The sequence below is a fragment of the Xenopus tropicalis genome, chromosome 3 (assembly GCF_000004195.4).
Source record: "Xenopus tropicalis strain Nigerian chromosome 3, UCB_Xtro_10.0, whole genome shotgun sequence".
In the NCBI taxonomy this organism is placed as follows: Eukaryota; Metazoa; Chordata; class Amphibia; order Anura; family Pipidae; genus Xenopus; species Xenopus tropicalis.
The window spans coordinates 74,016,092-74,032,087 of record NC_030679.2 but is presented as its reverse complement, the minus strand read 5'-3'; the positions used below and the strand labels follow the sequence as shown (position 1 = coordinate 74,032,087).

The following is a 15,996-nucleotide window of genomic DNA, read 5'->3' as shown; positions in this document are numbered from 1 at the left end:
CTCCAGCTCTTACCCACATATTCAATTCCTCTCTGGCTTCTGGTACTTTTCCCTCTCTCTTCAAACAAGCATGTGTCAAACCCATTCTTAAAAAGGCTACACTGGACCCGTCCTGCCTTTCTAACTACCGTCCCGTCTCTCTCCTGCCCCTAGCCTCTAAACTCCTGGAACGTCTTGTCTTTTCTCGTGTAACTAACTTCCTCTGCACCCATAATCTGCTGGACCCTATGCAGTCTGGTTTTCGGCCTGCGCACTCCACTGAGACGGCCTTATGTAGAGTGGCAAATGATCTCCAGACTGCCAAGGCCAAAGGACGCTACTCGGTTCTCATTCTCCTAGACCTTTCCTCTGCTTTTGATACTGTTGAAAATGTGCCTAAAATACAGTCTTTCCAGTGCTATGCTGCCATCTTGACTTCCTAGCAGTCCCTTGCAGTTGTTGGGACCCCTCAATGATAATACCAATTAATCTTGGTCGGTGAGTTGGTGCTCCTCATTTCCCTAAATACACCAGCTTTTACCATAGTCTTGCCAGTGCCATGCCATCTTGAGTTCCCAGTGGTCCTTTGCAGCTGCTTGGACCAAGCACATATGTAGGACAGAAGATTGCAATCCTCCACCCTCGTAGTGTTGTGTTTTGTGCTTTGCTTCTAACCTATACCATTACACTCCCTATGATGGTGTCTGAACTACGTGCCCCTTTCCTATAATTTTAATTGAAAATTCTATTGATTAAATTGTTACATAACAAAGTTAGTGCTTGCAAAGCCCTAACCTTAAAGGAGATATAAGCCCAAAAAAAATTGGTGTAAACTTATTCAGAATGGTCCTGAACCCTTTTGCAATGTAAATTAATTTTCTGTTTTAAGTGGTTCCCGAGATATTGCAGTTTTAAACCATTTTATACTGCTAGGCAGGCTTCAGCTCAACAGCTGAAGGCCCAGAGTGACAGTGACTATAATGCACTTACAGGGTTCAGTTAACACTTTTGTTGGCAATTCTCAATTGAGCTGCAATTAGCAGTCTACAAATACAAATATCTCAGGAACCACTAAAAACAGAAAATGAATCTAAATTTCAAAAGTGCTCAGAGAAGCACCCTGAGTAAATTTATGTCAATTCATTGTTTGTGTTTCGATCTCTTTTAAGTTTCTCTGTCACATCTCTGTACACCATCAATTTAAAAAACAAAAAAAACTTTTGGTCATATGTACAGAAATCTGTGCATATTTGTATGTATATCATTGTTTAAAAACAGCACAAAGGGAAAACATTGCTACTGAAGTCAAACATTTTAAAACGGTTCCATTGAAACAAGTTTGTTCCCGTTTTCAAAGTGTCTCACAGATTTTTTATAAGTTTCAATTGCCAGATCTTCCTTTTTCTCTGTGATTTATAAATTCTTTAGGTACCACTACTTTGAGAGAATGTTCTACACAAATGTTTTTATTTGGTTTATGGTGTAGCGGTGCAAGTTCATCCTTTTCCTTAGATTCTGTCCTGTCTCTCCTACAGAGAGTTCACCTTTGGGGCTCTTAGTACATATTATCATGTAGAAAACACTGGTTGTGGCACCAGTGACGGTACCTGGGATTGTTTAACCCTGTTGTTCATTGGTAACGTATATTGTATCTGTGCATGGGATAAAAGCATGTCCCACATGTCTATTATTAAAGAAATTATAAACTCAGTGGGGTTATGTAATAAAAGTAGAATTTACTGGTCATCTATTTAAAAGCAAACTGCTTATTGGTTGCCATGGGTTACTGCTAATGGGACACCTACAGCAGCACAACACACATGCAACTGCATTCTTACAAACAATGTGAAACACTGGAACTAAATAAAAAAAGAAACAGCTTGATACTAAAATATTTATTTCCATGATTTAAAAATAGCAAAAATGTACAGTAATTGCATTGGTAGGTTGCACTGTAAAAATGAAATGAAAAGGAGTAAAAGGCAGTTGTGTTAAGCACTAATGCATATTGTACATACACCTCCAACAGTATTTTTCAGTGACCATAACCTACTACTGCACTGGGAGCATATCTCTAGATTGTACATCAGATTTTCAACATTTTACAGTGCAAATAGAATAAAGATGTTTTGAAACAGAAACAAATGAAACACAAAGCATTCTAGAAATGGAATAATTTGTGTTTCAGTCATGCTGTGTTATGTGTTTACATCCAAAAATATGTTCCAAGATATTGTTAGTATAATATAAGGCTAAATTCATCAAACAGACTTTTCAAACATCATGAAGACCTTTTTCCAGTTTACAAGCTATGGTAATGTTTAACCATTCAATATAAATCATGGCTTGAGCCACAGGCTTTTCTTAGCAATTTGCACTAGGCTAACCAGGAAAACAGTATCTTCAGAATGATTGCATCACTAATAGATAATTTATATCATAAGTGACCTATTAAAGGAGACATAAAACATAAGTGAGAACCTCCTATCTGGTAGGCAATAATAAATAAGTAACATATAATAATATGTGTCAGCTTTTACTCTGGGCTAAAAATGATAATTTACTTTAAAACTGCCAATGTATCAGAGCTTTCTAAAGATCTGCTTTGCCCTGTGTTTCAAACGAGGGTTGGGCAAGTATTAACTATCCCTGCCAGAAGAACAGTAGGAGATGGATATGGATAGCCAATTACAACTAAGAAATTATTCAGTTGCCCATCAGGTCAGCCTAGCTGCTGCTCCTTCTATGTTACAGTGCAGTGGGCTACGTGCCGCCTGCCCCCCTGCACAGCTTGGGAAAGGAGGCAGCAGGAAGTAAAACACATGGATGGGACTAGAAGGGTTTTGGAGAAATTTTCAAACAATCCCCCTGGAACTTTATTTTTTTAAGCACATTCCTTGTATATTTAAAAGAGTAGAATGCACATGTTTTGTTTTTGACACAATATGTCCCCTTTAAAGGATCTTGACAAACTGCCATATACATATATTACAAATATTGCCCTTTTCATATTTTCACTTGAGCCACCATTTTTTGTTGGTCTGGGTGTTCCTTTAGAGAACGCATAACAGGAAATAACGCAGGTTCAATTTCAAATAGGAAGTAGTGTGGGAACAAAAGACAGAGATCTGTCTTTGCTTTGTGTGTGAGCACAGTTAGCTGTATGAGCCAAGGGGCAGCCCTTAGTACTTAACATACTACTAGAGATGTTTATGCTATATGAAAAACCTTTATATGAAATAGTGTTTCACATACGGGCTGCTCTAAGTGATTTAATAATAAAGTGAGAAAATTAACTGTGCCTGGTTTCCCTGAATCAGAGCTGGGGTATTTCAATTTACTTGATAACTATGCCTGCCTAAAATACTTCCAAAAATACCCCTACAGGAACCCCTGCAACCCAGTTATCTCACTGGACTGCTCTGTGCTTTAATATAAATATAGAGGAAAGGTCAGGCCTGGCACTTCAGAACTATAGGTTTAGGAGAGGAGATCAGGGTAATCATACCTTAAGATAAACAGGGTTACTATTTATGGGGAATAGTACAAATGGTTTCTTCCATTATTATTATTATTAACTGGACAGAGATTGTTATAGGAATTAATTGCAATTTAATAAAATATGGTAGAAAATCAAGATATTGGTTATCAGCATTACAAAATTCAAGTAATGATTTTATTTTAGTAGAATACATGTCTCTCACATTGGGCATACAAGAATGCATTGTGTCTAGTTATAAGATACCACTTTAACTTGCATTTAAGTTTTATGTTAGCACACACTTTAAATACTGCTCTTTCACTCTTATGCACTTAAACATGACAATATACAATGATACTATGATCAACATAGTACTTTAATTACTACAACTGGTCTCCTGGACCAATTAGATCAAAGTTTATAAGCTACTACAATTTTAGCTCTTATCAATGGGAAAATTGAATTTAAAGTGCCATACTTCAGGTCCTTCTTTTGCAAAGTAATGTTTAGCAACTGTGATATTTACACCACCACTCGTTTAGCTGTAATATCTCTATGACTGGCAAAATGTCTTTAGTTTTATGCCTGCTTGCAATCCAATACATTTCTACAAGAGATATTTGCTTTAGTCTATACTACCAAAATTATTTTAATTATTTAATTACTTTAATAAAAACCATCTAATGCCATGGTCATGGACTCTAAAATAATAAGTAGCTTGTTTAATTTAGAACACTACTTCTAAGCTTAGGAGAAAGGCATTAAGACAAAAAGAACTAGTCAACATTAAAGCCATGATGCTGGGGGAGGGAAGAGCACACACAGAAATCTCTAGAAATTACCACCCCACAAAACATCAAAATAATTAAATATATATTACACTATTTGTTACTTTTTAAACAAATTTCACAATACCTTCTCTATGAACAACAACAAGCAAATAAATAAAACAAAATTCATCAAGACATCATGGTCTTTATTTGCGGAGAATGGTTTTTTTCTTCCTTTCACAAAACCTTGCTTGGGTTTACATCATCTTCTAACTTGGCATTCTCAATGCCACGTGCAAATAATTTTATTAGTTGGCAGTGGACCCTAGGAGAAGTAAAAATTAGTCATGAGAGTGAATGGTCACAATACATCAAACACAGAACTGTAATGGAACAACATAAATAAATTCCCCAATTTGTCTTCTCAGCAGTTTTGCAATTAGAAAGAATGTCAACATACCTGTATAGTCTACAGACTATATAACATGAAATCATTAGCTTTCTAATAACAGTGGCATGCTCAAGATAAATGGTAACCTTCCTGCCTGTTTTGCTTTATTTACTAAAACCTAAAAAATCAACAAAAAACCAAAGATTTTCTATAGTGTTCTAAAGAAGATGAAAGAGAATAAAAGCATTGCGCTGGTTTCCATTTTATTGCCATTACACTACTCCTTTAGTACCATCTGCAACACTGATTATTTATGGGTTTAGTTTGACGAGATTATTTATTGCACAGTGTCGTAGGATTTAGAACTGATCTACTTGAAATGGTAAGAACTATGCATCTTATGAAAAAAATCATTAAAAAAAAAAAGTATGCTGCTGCAACCTGTAACTGAAAATTCTGTTCTGAATAAGAATGATACAATTCATAATTAATATTAAATTAAACCTATAGATGGAAACCTAGCAGACAGAACCAAGGTAAAAGACCAACAGAAGGAGTTAACAGGTAGTTATGAGGCATGGATCATTTTATAAAACTAGAGGTGAAGAGGAACACAGGACTTTACACCCCATTATGCCCCTACAAGTGTATTTGCTTCATTCACCTGAGTAAATGGGCCAGGTAACCTAAGGTCTATGGTGCACATACACAATTTCCATTTTCTTTAATTTGTTGTTCTAAACAGGTTAGAACAGTGCAGGTAAAGAAAGATTTCATCATACACTTGTAACCACAACTTTAGTTCTACAGTCACTATGTAATTTAAACCTCCCTCATAAACATCTTCCTATATAATTAAATATATTTCCTAACAACAAACATGGCAAATGAGGTAAAAGGTAGATAGTAAAGGTAAAAATACCATGATTTAAATCCCTGATTCAACAGACCTGAACAAAGACATTTGTGATTTTATTTATTAACTTAAAGACCGAGCAGAACACATGCACATATTTCAGTATAAGCATTGTTTATTCTGCTCAGGTTTTCAGATAATGGATCCCATGCCTGTATAAAAAAAAAGCATAAGGCTTGTGCCTAGACTATGTAGGGTATATATTACTGAACTATGAAGCTGTACAAAGGTAATTAATAGGACCTAGAAAAAAAGATCATGATTCTATCCAATCATAAGCAATGGCAGGAGTTGTGCTTGCCCACAATGTAATAAGAGAACATGCGAACAGTGCTTTTATAATCATAAAGCAGCATGGGATATTATTACACTATGATATGTTTGGGAAAGAAAGATAATTAATCTAATCCTACGTTTATTAGACAATGAAAGCCAGACATACCTCATTTCAATGGCAGTCTGGTCCACTGTCTCCCCATCACAATTCCAAATGCTATTCACATGGTTACATCCACATGATGGATGGTCTGTGCATATCTGAGGAAAGTTTTTCTTGCCAATACTTCCTATATCTGTGCTTTCAGTGTCTTCATCTTCAAAATGTTTTGGAGTAAACTGAAAATTCTTTACTCTATACACTTCAACAAATGGAAAGTCAAACTACCAAAAAAATGTAAAAAAGTAAGTCATTAATTATTGGTTACAAAAAACACTGACAACAAATTAATCAATTTAATTAAGGAAATATTCAACATTTGAGGCATAACAAGGCCCGTAAGCCACACAACTACAGCAAGAGCTTCAATAAAAGGTATCTAGTAGTAATAAATCTAAAGTAACTAGGCGTCTTGAAAGCATTCTAAGCGGCTTTGTCCATTGAAACGAAGATGCCACTGTGATGAGTGGTGAAATGTTTCTAAGCATTACAAGTGTTTGCTTAAGTCTTACCGTTACTAAATACCATAAGAAATTACCTGGATGAATGAAAATCTTAGGGGCATTTTTTTGAGCTGCTGTTCTAGGGAGTGGACAAATACACCTAGCCAACAGACTGTAAATTCTACAGCGCCACATGTCAGGGACCTAATGTAGAATTTACATCAGCAGATAACCCTTCATATGCTGTATGCTGTGCTTCTGGAATGGCAATATCAAACGGCCCTGCCAGGCAAGCAGTTACCTGACGACTTTTGTTAAGACTTAATGGACCCCAAAGACAGGGATTTAAGCTCACCCTAGCACTGTATTATGTTTTTTTTTTCTGCAGCTTCGTATTTTATAGGCAAATCTTGCTACCAAGCACTGTTTTTTAATAACACAGTGGAAAATAAATAGGAGGCGGAAGATCAGAAATATAAGTAAAGGAATAACAATAAAAATCTACATTCACAACATGATAATAACGTGTCTAAATTAATTGTGGCATTGGATTCCTGGCAAAAGCATTAACTGTAGATTGGGTAATCATTTTTTATTGTTTTTTTAAGATTCACCACAGATTCTACATTTTTCCATGATTCCAACAGTGCTTTCTGCTATTTAGTGCCAAGGGTGTGTAAATGTCTCTGTTGCGCTGACTGTGACCTGTACTTAGCTGTGATCTGTACTCAACTGTGAATGGCAGGAGCTCAAAGACTGTGAGCCAGCTCCTTTGCACTGCAGAGCATAAGGCAAGGTCTGCACAGAAAAGTATCCGTTATGAGAAAGCATTTTATAAACACAAAAGTCAGTGAGATATCTATGTTAGAATTCTAGACTACCACTGATTTAAAACGTGACATATTAAGATGTCCTTGTGTGTGTCAGGGGCACTCTCCCTAGTACCCAGCAAGCATTTTTGATTTTAGGTTACAAAGACCAAGAAGAGACAGGCAAGTGCTGTAGCAACAAGAAAAATACTGTACCATTTACTACATTACTACAATCAGTTCTGCATAAAAATGCAAATAATGGAAAAAAAAAAAAACAAGGCACAACAGCACAGTTGTAACTGCCATGTCTGCTATGACACAGAAGCCATTCACACAGAGGATACAAGTTTATCAGCCAACTGTTAGAACATCAATACAGCAGAGACAGCTTAATGTATAGTGTTTGTAACCATGCAACAGTTTTGCTAATTTATGTACCTAGTGCTAATAGTAAACGAGGCACATTATCCTATAACAGTGTACAGTTTTAAACTACAAAAGAAATAACTATGGCACCAAGTGAGCTTCTAGTGTGGAATTTAAAATGAGGAGCACAATTGCAATGGTTTAATTGTGTTGCCTTAAAAAAAATGGTGAGGCAAGCTTGAGGAAATCTATCTAGTTTTTGCTGTTACAAAGTCCCTTCCCTTTTGCTACAGATACTTTCTAAAGGTGTTAGTGCCAAACTGTAAAAATTACGTAAGCCAAACTAAACTATCAACATTTTTCCCAATGTTTTTGTTACGGTGGAGACATTTTGGTGCAAAAATGTCTGTAAAAATGTTATGGGTATGACTAATTCTTAAAAAAAGTTGTACATTTGACACAAAAATAGCCACAGCTACTTTAACAATTTAAAAAAAAAAAAAAAAATTGGCGTTAGAGGCGGGAAAAATAACAAAAAATTGGTCTGTGAATAAATCAGTGCAAATACCACATTTTCCTTTACCAACATTTTTGGCTCTGGGTGCCAGTGATTGTCTTTAAGTAGATACTGAAACCAAAATTAAACCTAATCAGTCATAACATTGTCTTTGCATGCTTTATAATTTTGCTGATGCTTTTATATAACCTAACTGATCCCCAAAGTTCCTCTATGAGGGGGCTGCCATATTTGTGCAGCAGGAGTCCGTTAGCATTAGAAGCTACAACTGACAGGCTGACAAGGGTTGGCAACACAGTCAGGTTACAAAACAAAAGCAACAAAAAATAATCAACATAATTAAATGTACATTAATATTTTGAAAAGGTTTTCGTGTCAGTATCACTTTAAAGTAACACAGTTCAGTGCAAAAATGAAACTGGGTTAAATGGATAGCCTGCGCAAAATAAAAAAATATTTGTAATATAGTTAGTTAGGCAAAAAATGTTATCTAAAGAGACTGGAATTAGCAGATGTCTAGCATAATAGTCATAAGACTGCTTCCTGCTCTCTAAGCTCTTAGTTAGTCAGTGACTTTAGGGGGGGCACATAGGACATAACTGTCAGTTTGTGAGCACACAGGTCAGATTCAAATGCAAACTAACTGAACAGTTATGTCCCATATGCCCCCCTCAAGTCACTGATTGGTTACTGACTGTTAACAGCTTAGAGAGCTGTAAAGGATGAAATAATGTTCTGGCCAGACATCTGACCGCTTCAGCCCATATAGATTACATTTTTGCCTAACTATATTGAAAACATTTTTTTTTTTGCACAGTCTATTTATTTTACATTCATTTTACTGGTCCTTTAAGGTCTCAATTCACATATATACAATTTTCAATATATACCTGGTCTTTATTGCTTGTGTGCCTGATAAGGTGCCTTAAAAAATCAAGTCTTGAGCACTTTCTAACTAAAATGAGATCTGCACTTCCATCTCCCAGATGAGCTGCTGGTGAGAGGCCTTTGGGGCTTCGTGGACACGCACAACTCATGCTGACAGCATTGATTGCCATGAATTTTCCTTTGATTGTTGTCCAGTCATCATCTTGATCTTAAAATAAATACAAATATTTCCAATATAAAACTATAGCAAAAACAATCATGTTTTAAATAAATAAAATGAAAACCTGAGTAGACCAAAAAAATGTACATTTAGTGGATAGCGCCTCACTAGAAAAGCTATTTTCTTAAATTCTGAAAAAGATAGATCCAGTTTTCTACTTGTAAACTTTTAGTACACATCACCTATTTACTGGGAGAGATTCAGAGCTTTTTGCCCTCCACTGGACCTTATAAGTATAGTCTTAAAGCGTAATCATCAGCATTTGTTAGACAAGTATTGTCAATACAATAGTTATGTTCTGATGGCTCTGAAAGCGTAAACGGAGTACTGGTAAGATAAACATATATTGTCTTAAATGAGACATTTTATATAAAGTTCATATTCAGTTATAATATTCATCCACCTTCAAAATGTGAAATGATGCAGAAAGATGTTTTGAAAGCATTTTACCTCCCAAAACTGTCATTATATGGGAGCTGCATAAACAACCTCACAAGTCAGAAGCCAGAGCAAAATGAAAGATGGGAGTGTCGCTTCAGTCTCCCACAGGAAGTGGTCACAGCACTATCTCACCATAGCACACATCACCATATAAGGGCACGATCCTATAGACCATGTGCTTTTTTATAGAGGTGATGGGACTCCAAAGTTATTTTTATATGGTATCATATCATATACACATACATAGTAATCTAATTACACCAACTGGTTCAAATATCAGGCTTCATTAATTTTACAGCAAAGTGGTGATATAAAAGGGTAGTCTGGCGGCCAGTGGATCTATTATATATTTTATATACAGTAAGAACGCATGAATGCAGGATTTAAGTTGTCATGCTATTAAAATTATAGCAGGACTCAGCCCCACTAAATCTACGCAAGTTTAAACTTTACACCACCAAAGCAATAAATGAGAAAGTTTTGTTTAATGATGATATGGTTTATAAAGATTAGAGATTGCATTCAACAGTCTTTTTCACAGCAATTCTCATTCTGTCAAATCCAAAAAATTAGGGATTAATATGTAGTCTGTCAAATACAAAAAAATTGGGATTAATATGTAGCTTTGTCTGGATTTTAGTCAGAAGTTATTGTAGGACTGAAGTTTTAGACCTTGGCTTTCCCTTTAACTGAAATAGAAGATTAAGTGAGTCCAAGAAGTGATTATCTCAACAGGTAAACTCCTCAGTGAGGGGTGTATTTATTAACATTGGAAACAAACATCACTGGTGATGTTGTCCATAGAACCCAATCAGATCTTTGCTTTTGTTTTCTAATTTGTAGATGATCACTCAAATCTAATTGCTGATTGGTTGCTATGGGCAACATCGCTGGTGATGTTTGTCTCCAATGTTAATAAATACGTCCCAAAGTCACTTAACAAATAGCCTGTGGCGTGAAACATGTAGTGTACTAAACACAGTCTAGTCTAGTCTAGTTCTGCATTTGTCCTTTCTTCTCAGAAACTGATCATTCTCAATAGGTTGAATTCTCACCCATAAAAAACAGCAGAAATGTCTTGCCTCAGATCTCAGATAATGATGTCAATGGTAATGAGTAAGGTATTCTAAATAGATACTAAGGATACAGAAAGACACTACATATACAGAATAGCATATTTGTTACTACAAGAACAAATTGGGAGATTATTGTAACTGATCTCAATCACACAGAGCAGTCTTATTTCAAACAGAAATTATGTTAAAAATGAAATACAGAGTCACAAATCTACAATTCTGTGAACACACTTGCAGCCAAAGTCATCTTACTGAAAAAAAAAAATGATTTGCTGCCGATTTAAACATATTCCTTTAATTTATCTTCTAGTGGCTTTATTGGTATGAGCACTCACAGCTCTTGGGAAATTGCTGACTTTCAAGATGTGCTTGCTGATGCAGTAAAAAACAAAAGAGAAGGCAGTGCAACAGATTTCTATCTGAAATGTGCTGATATAGATATAACTGCAACGCATTATTCTCTGTTACAGCAGAGCTCCCTCCCATGCTACTTCAAAAAAAATGCACAAATGATGGAAGAACTATTTAGATGATACAAATGAATCATAATTAACTCAAATATCTACATACTTTGCTTGTTTTCACAAGTAATATAATAAAGTATAATAAATGATATAAGAACCATTTGCCATACCCATTCTCCGTTAGGTTGCCATTAAAAGGCCACTGTTCCTTCAATCTATTCAGCAGAACTAAGCTTAGTACAGAGGAATACTCATGCTAGCATAAAATTATTGTATCTCTATGCGTAGATTATAAGTAAACTTGGGGAGTTATCACCATTATGAATGTGCCATTTTCAACTCCTTTTGACTGGAAACTTTCACATTTATGTAATTATGTTGGGTTGAAAAACCCAACATACTGTTCTTCAACTTCAGCTTATTCTTCCGCTTTTTCTTTTTCTTAGTGCCCCCCATTTTCTAAACGCTACTCCTCCTACAGTTTTAGGAGTACAACACCCAAACTCTCCACACTTCTTCGCCCCCCCAAACTTGAATAACATAATCATGGGGTCAACATTTATTGGATGACCAAAAACAGCCAATCAAATTTCACCTATTGACTTTAATGGGGAAATTGAAACTGCTGCCAATCTTACAGCTTTGAGGCTACACTCCCCAAACTTGAATCACATAGTCATGGGGTCAGCCTGAATAAAAATATGATGATTGTTGGATGCCCAAAAGTGGGCGGAGCTGTGTACAGCCAGTCAGATTTTAACTATCGACTTGGAAGAAATTCAACCTGCTGCCATTCTCACAGTAATAACGCCGGGGTCCCCAAACTTTTCACAACTGGTCACTAGGGGACTGCAGTTTTAGTTCTGAAAAGTGGGCAGAGCCACCAACAGCCAATCAAATTTCACCTATTGAATTTTATTGGTTTGATGTCAGGATTCCAACTTTGCAGTCAGTCAGTCACTGGGTTACTACATACTAAGTACTAGAAAAAATGGGCCAATCACATTTCTTTCGTTGTTTTCAGTGTGGAAATTTTAACTGCTGCCATTCTCATGTTTATTGTCAGGGTCCCCAAACTTTGCACAGTTTGTCACTGGGTGACTACATTCCAAATTTAGAAAAGGAAGTGGAGCCACCAACAACCAATCAGATTTTACCTATTGATTTTCAACTTTGCAGAGTTAGTCACAACTGCAGTTCCAGGTTAGAAAACGTGGGCTATGCCACCAACCGCCAATCAGATGTCACTTGTTGACTTTCAGTGTGAAAATTTAAATTGCTGCCATTCAGACACTATTAAAACCAGGATCCCCAAACTTTGCACAATGGTTTTTATTATATAACTGTGGTCCAAGGTTAGAAAAAGTGAGTCGAGCCAACAACAGATCAGATTTCATTCAGTGACTTTATGTTTTTCGAACCAACATGAAGTTTGTTCTCAAACTTCCCTTTCTAGTTATACTTATTACTTATAATTAATTTTCCACCGAAGCTTTTTGCAATTACATTATACACACTATAGAAACTCTTTAGGAGATTAAATTAACTTGTGGTCAGCCTGGCCATTAGACAATGATTGTTTAGGTATGGATAACATTAAGGAAGAACCAACAGTAACTTCACAGAATCACTAAAGGATAATTAATCAAATGGAAGTATACCCAGTTTTTAATGATTCGAAATTACTGATTTAAAAATGGAAACATTATTTCTATTTGTGACTCATAGTAAGAGAAGAGCAGTAAAATAAAATCAATGCCTGTATTTTGATTTCTTGTGACAAATATTGTAGGTTTTGGACTGAAATAGACACACATTTACCACTGACTGCATCCTCTACAAGGCAGGCACACAAATAATGTACTACATTACTATCTGAAATAGGGCAAACAGATAGTCACTGCTTTGTTTTGTGGTACTGGAAAAAAGAAACTAAAATGTTCTGCTGACAATACATCCATCCAAACCTGACAATAAAAGGTGCTACAAAGGACCAGTGAGAAACATGCAACAATAATCCCTAAATGGATTATAGCTGTATAAACTCTGCGATTCCATGTGCTTTTATCTCTTTACTCTACTACTTCTACAAGGAAGTGGATGACTTCAAATTACATTTTTGTTTCTAAAATTTGAATATGCAAATTAGGGTTCAGATTTGCCATGGTATTCAGCTGAACCGCTTGCAAAACATTCTGCAATCTTTGTCCAAATTCAAACAAATTATGGATGCAGTGCATGTACTGGTCATTCTATGCCATATATTTATTTGGTGCAATCAGTAATTACTTGCAGATCAAAATTTAGGTGCTATTAGAAAGTCTGGAAAAACAGTTACTACTGGTATCAAGCATTCAATATTAAGGCTATCTGCCAAATCTGTAATTGCCATTGTTTCTGGCAACATCTGGACAAATAATTCACAGCACACTATGGGGCACATTCAGTAAAGTACAAGTTCGAATCCCGAAATGGGAAAAATTCGCATTAGATACAATAATGTCTGATAATCTCAAATATCACGAAAACGTTTACGAAAAAATCGGAATAGTCACGATAATATCATATTGGCGACCCGAAAGTCATGAAATTTTCGTATCAAATGATCGTAAACGGCTGGAAAACCTTTCCGACACTGATCCTTCTGTGCATGACATTTGAAGCCTCCCATAGGACTCAATGGCACTCTGCAGCTCCAACCTGGCCCAAGGAAAGTCACGATAAGGAAACTTTAATGAATCCGAAACTTTCGTACTCTTTTTGTCACACAAATTTTGTTGCAAATGTACGAAAAAGTCGCACAAAGTACGAAAAAGTCACAGAAAATACGCACAGTACGAAGCAATACAAATTTTTTGTATTCAGACTCAATCGTACTTTGATAAATATGCCCCTATATGTTTCATTAGTCTTTTCTCATATTAAACTCGTCACAAGTATATGATGGGGTTAATACCTGCAATATCTGCAATTCTACAAGAGACATCTCTGTAATACCATAAAAGTGTATAAACAAGCTAAAAATTAATATTTTGTCATTGTTTCCAGATAATTATGTAACTACTACCTGCATTTTAATAAGTCCTTACCACTCTGTCCATCTGCAAAATGATAGTGTAAGATCCAGTTCATAGTACTAAAACTTAGGTTTCAAGAAATGTTTGTACATAAAATATTCTATACAAACCAGATCAAATTTTAAATCTATATATAAATTTCACATGCTGTAGGATGAGAATCTTCTACCTGAACATTTCCACAGATTAAAAAAGTATCACGTCACAAACCTGATAGCACTACGAAGGAAGAAGGATTACTGACCTATATGATTTACTGGGAAGTATGCAATATTTTCTCCAAACACTTCTCTCCCTATAAGTCAGCCATGGTTGTTGGCAAAACACAATGTAAGAAATAGTCATCTGCCTACACTATGGATTGGTACTATGTCTTGTCCAGATCTCTGCACACATTTCAGTGACACATTAATGTGTACAAGACTGACTTTTTTTTTTTTTTAATTTTGTTACAATTTCTTTGAGGTCACCTGCCTCAAACACTATAGAGAAGAAGAGCCTAAAATGTAACATTTACTACCTCTGTGTTCTGATCCACAAGCCTGTGTTTTCTGCTGCTCTTCTAGTTGCTTGCTACTTTGCCTGCAAATGTAGCATCTGTAACAATAAATCAGAGAATAAAACTTATTTTCTTTAATGTAAAGCTATTACAATGGAATGCTATTTTAGCAACATAGATTTAGGAATTTACGAATCTTCACTTTTGAAAATGTAAAAAGAAAATACATCCAACTTTTTATATATAAGGACAGCATTCAATATATTTCTCTTAACAGTCAACAATTATGGCTACCTGTGTGCATACTGTTATAGAATTTTCAACTTTTCTCAATTCTACAGTGGAGTGCAAACTGCCATATTGCTCTGCATAGGCAGAAAAAACTGATTTTGAGACTCTACAGCATTTAAAACTTATACCTAGAGTATACCACTGCTACAAAGATCACCCAATCGACTTACCTCGATGTGCAAATTATTTGGTCTCTTGGTGATCCCAGAACCCACTTTGCGGGCTGGAATGAAACTGACCCCTCATAGCAATGGTGAGTAAGAAACGTCTTGAACCCTGAAAATAAAATGAACACGTAAACATATTGCTTATTCAAAAAGTTATAATTTACAAAATTGTGCTGTGTAGAATTTGGATCCAACTCTTACATCTGTGAAGATTTGCAAGGAGTTTGTATGTTCACTCATATGTACATGTGTTGTGTTGGACTGTTAGGTCCATTGCAGCAGGGATTTATGTAAATAATGCTGTTCAAATATGTCTTATCTACTCAACATATGTGGGTGTGCCCTAGACACACACACACACACACACACATCTATACATAATACGTAAAGGAGAACAAAGTCTTAAATAGAAAAGGGGTAGAAATGCCATACTTTATTTACTTAATTTACTGCACCAGCCTAAAGGTTCAGCATCTTTTTACCAGTAATGATCCAGGCCTTTAAAGTTGTCACAAGAGCTCCCCATATTGGATTTTGTTGAATTGGTCAGTGACACTGCACACACTCAGGGGTATATTTATCATGCTGTGTAAAAAGTGGAGTGAAGCATCACTGGTGATGTTGCTCATAGCTGCCAATCAGATGCGTTGCTTTGATTTTCTAACTGTTGAAATCTAATTGCTGATTGGTTGCCCTGGGCAACCAATCAGCAATTAGATTTTAACAGTTAGCAGTCAATCAGATGCATTGCTTTGATTTTCC

General features: G+C 35.8%; 1 protein-coding gene across 2 annotated transcripts in view; it reads right to left on the bottom strand.

Moving 5' to 3' along the window:
- Positions 1 to 1,859: 1,859 nt before the first annotated feature.
- The window catches only part of cerk (ceramide kinase), a 54,409-nt gene continuing 40,272 nt past the window's right edge, over positions 1,860 to 15,996 (bottom strand). For both annotated transcript variants that reach the window (XM_004912998.4, XM_004912999.4), the window contains 5 exons: positions 15,238 to 15,343; positions 14,798 to 14,874; positions 9,002 to 9,207; positions 5,980 to 6,197; positions 1,860 to 4,555 (listed from right to left, as the gene is read on the bottom strand). In XM_004912998.4, coding sequence (XP_004913055.1) covers positions 4,468 to 4,555; positions 5,980 to 6,197; positions 9,002 to 9,207; positions 14,798 to 14,874; positions 15,238 to 15,343 — 695 coding nt within the window. In that variant the 3' untranslated portion in view covers positions 1,860 to 4,467. The remainder of the gene's footprint in view (positions 4,556 to 5,979; positions 6,198 to 9,001; positions 9,208 to 14,797; positions 14,875 to 15,237; positions 15,344 to 15,996) is intronic.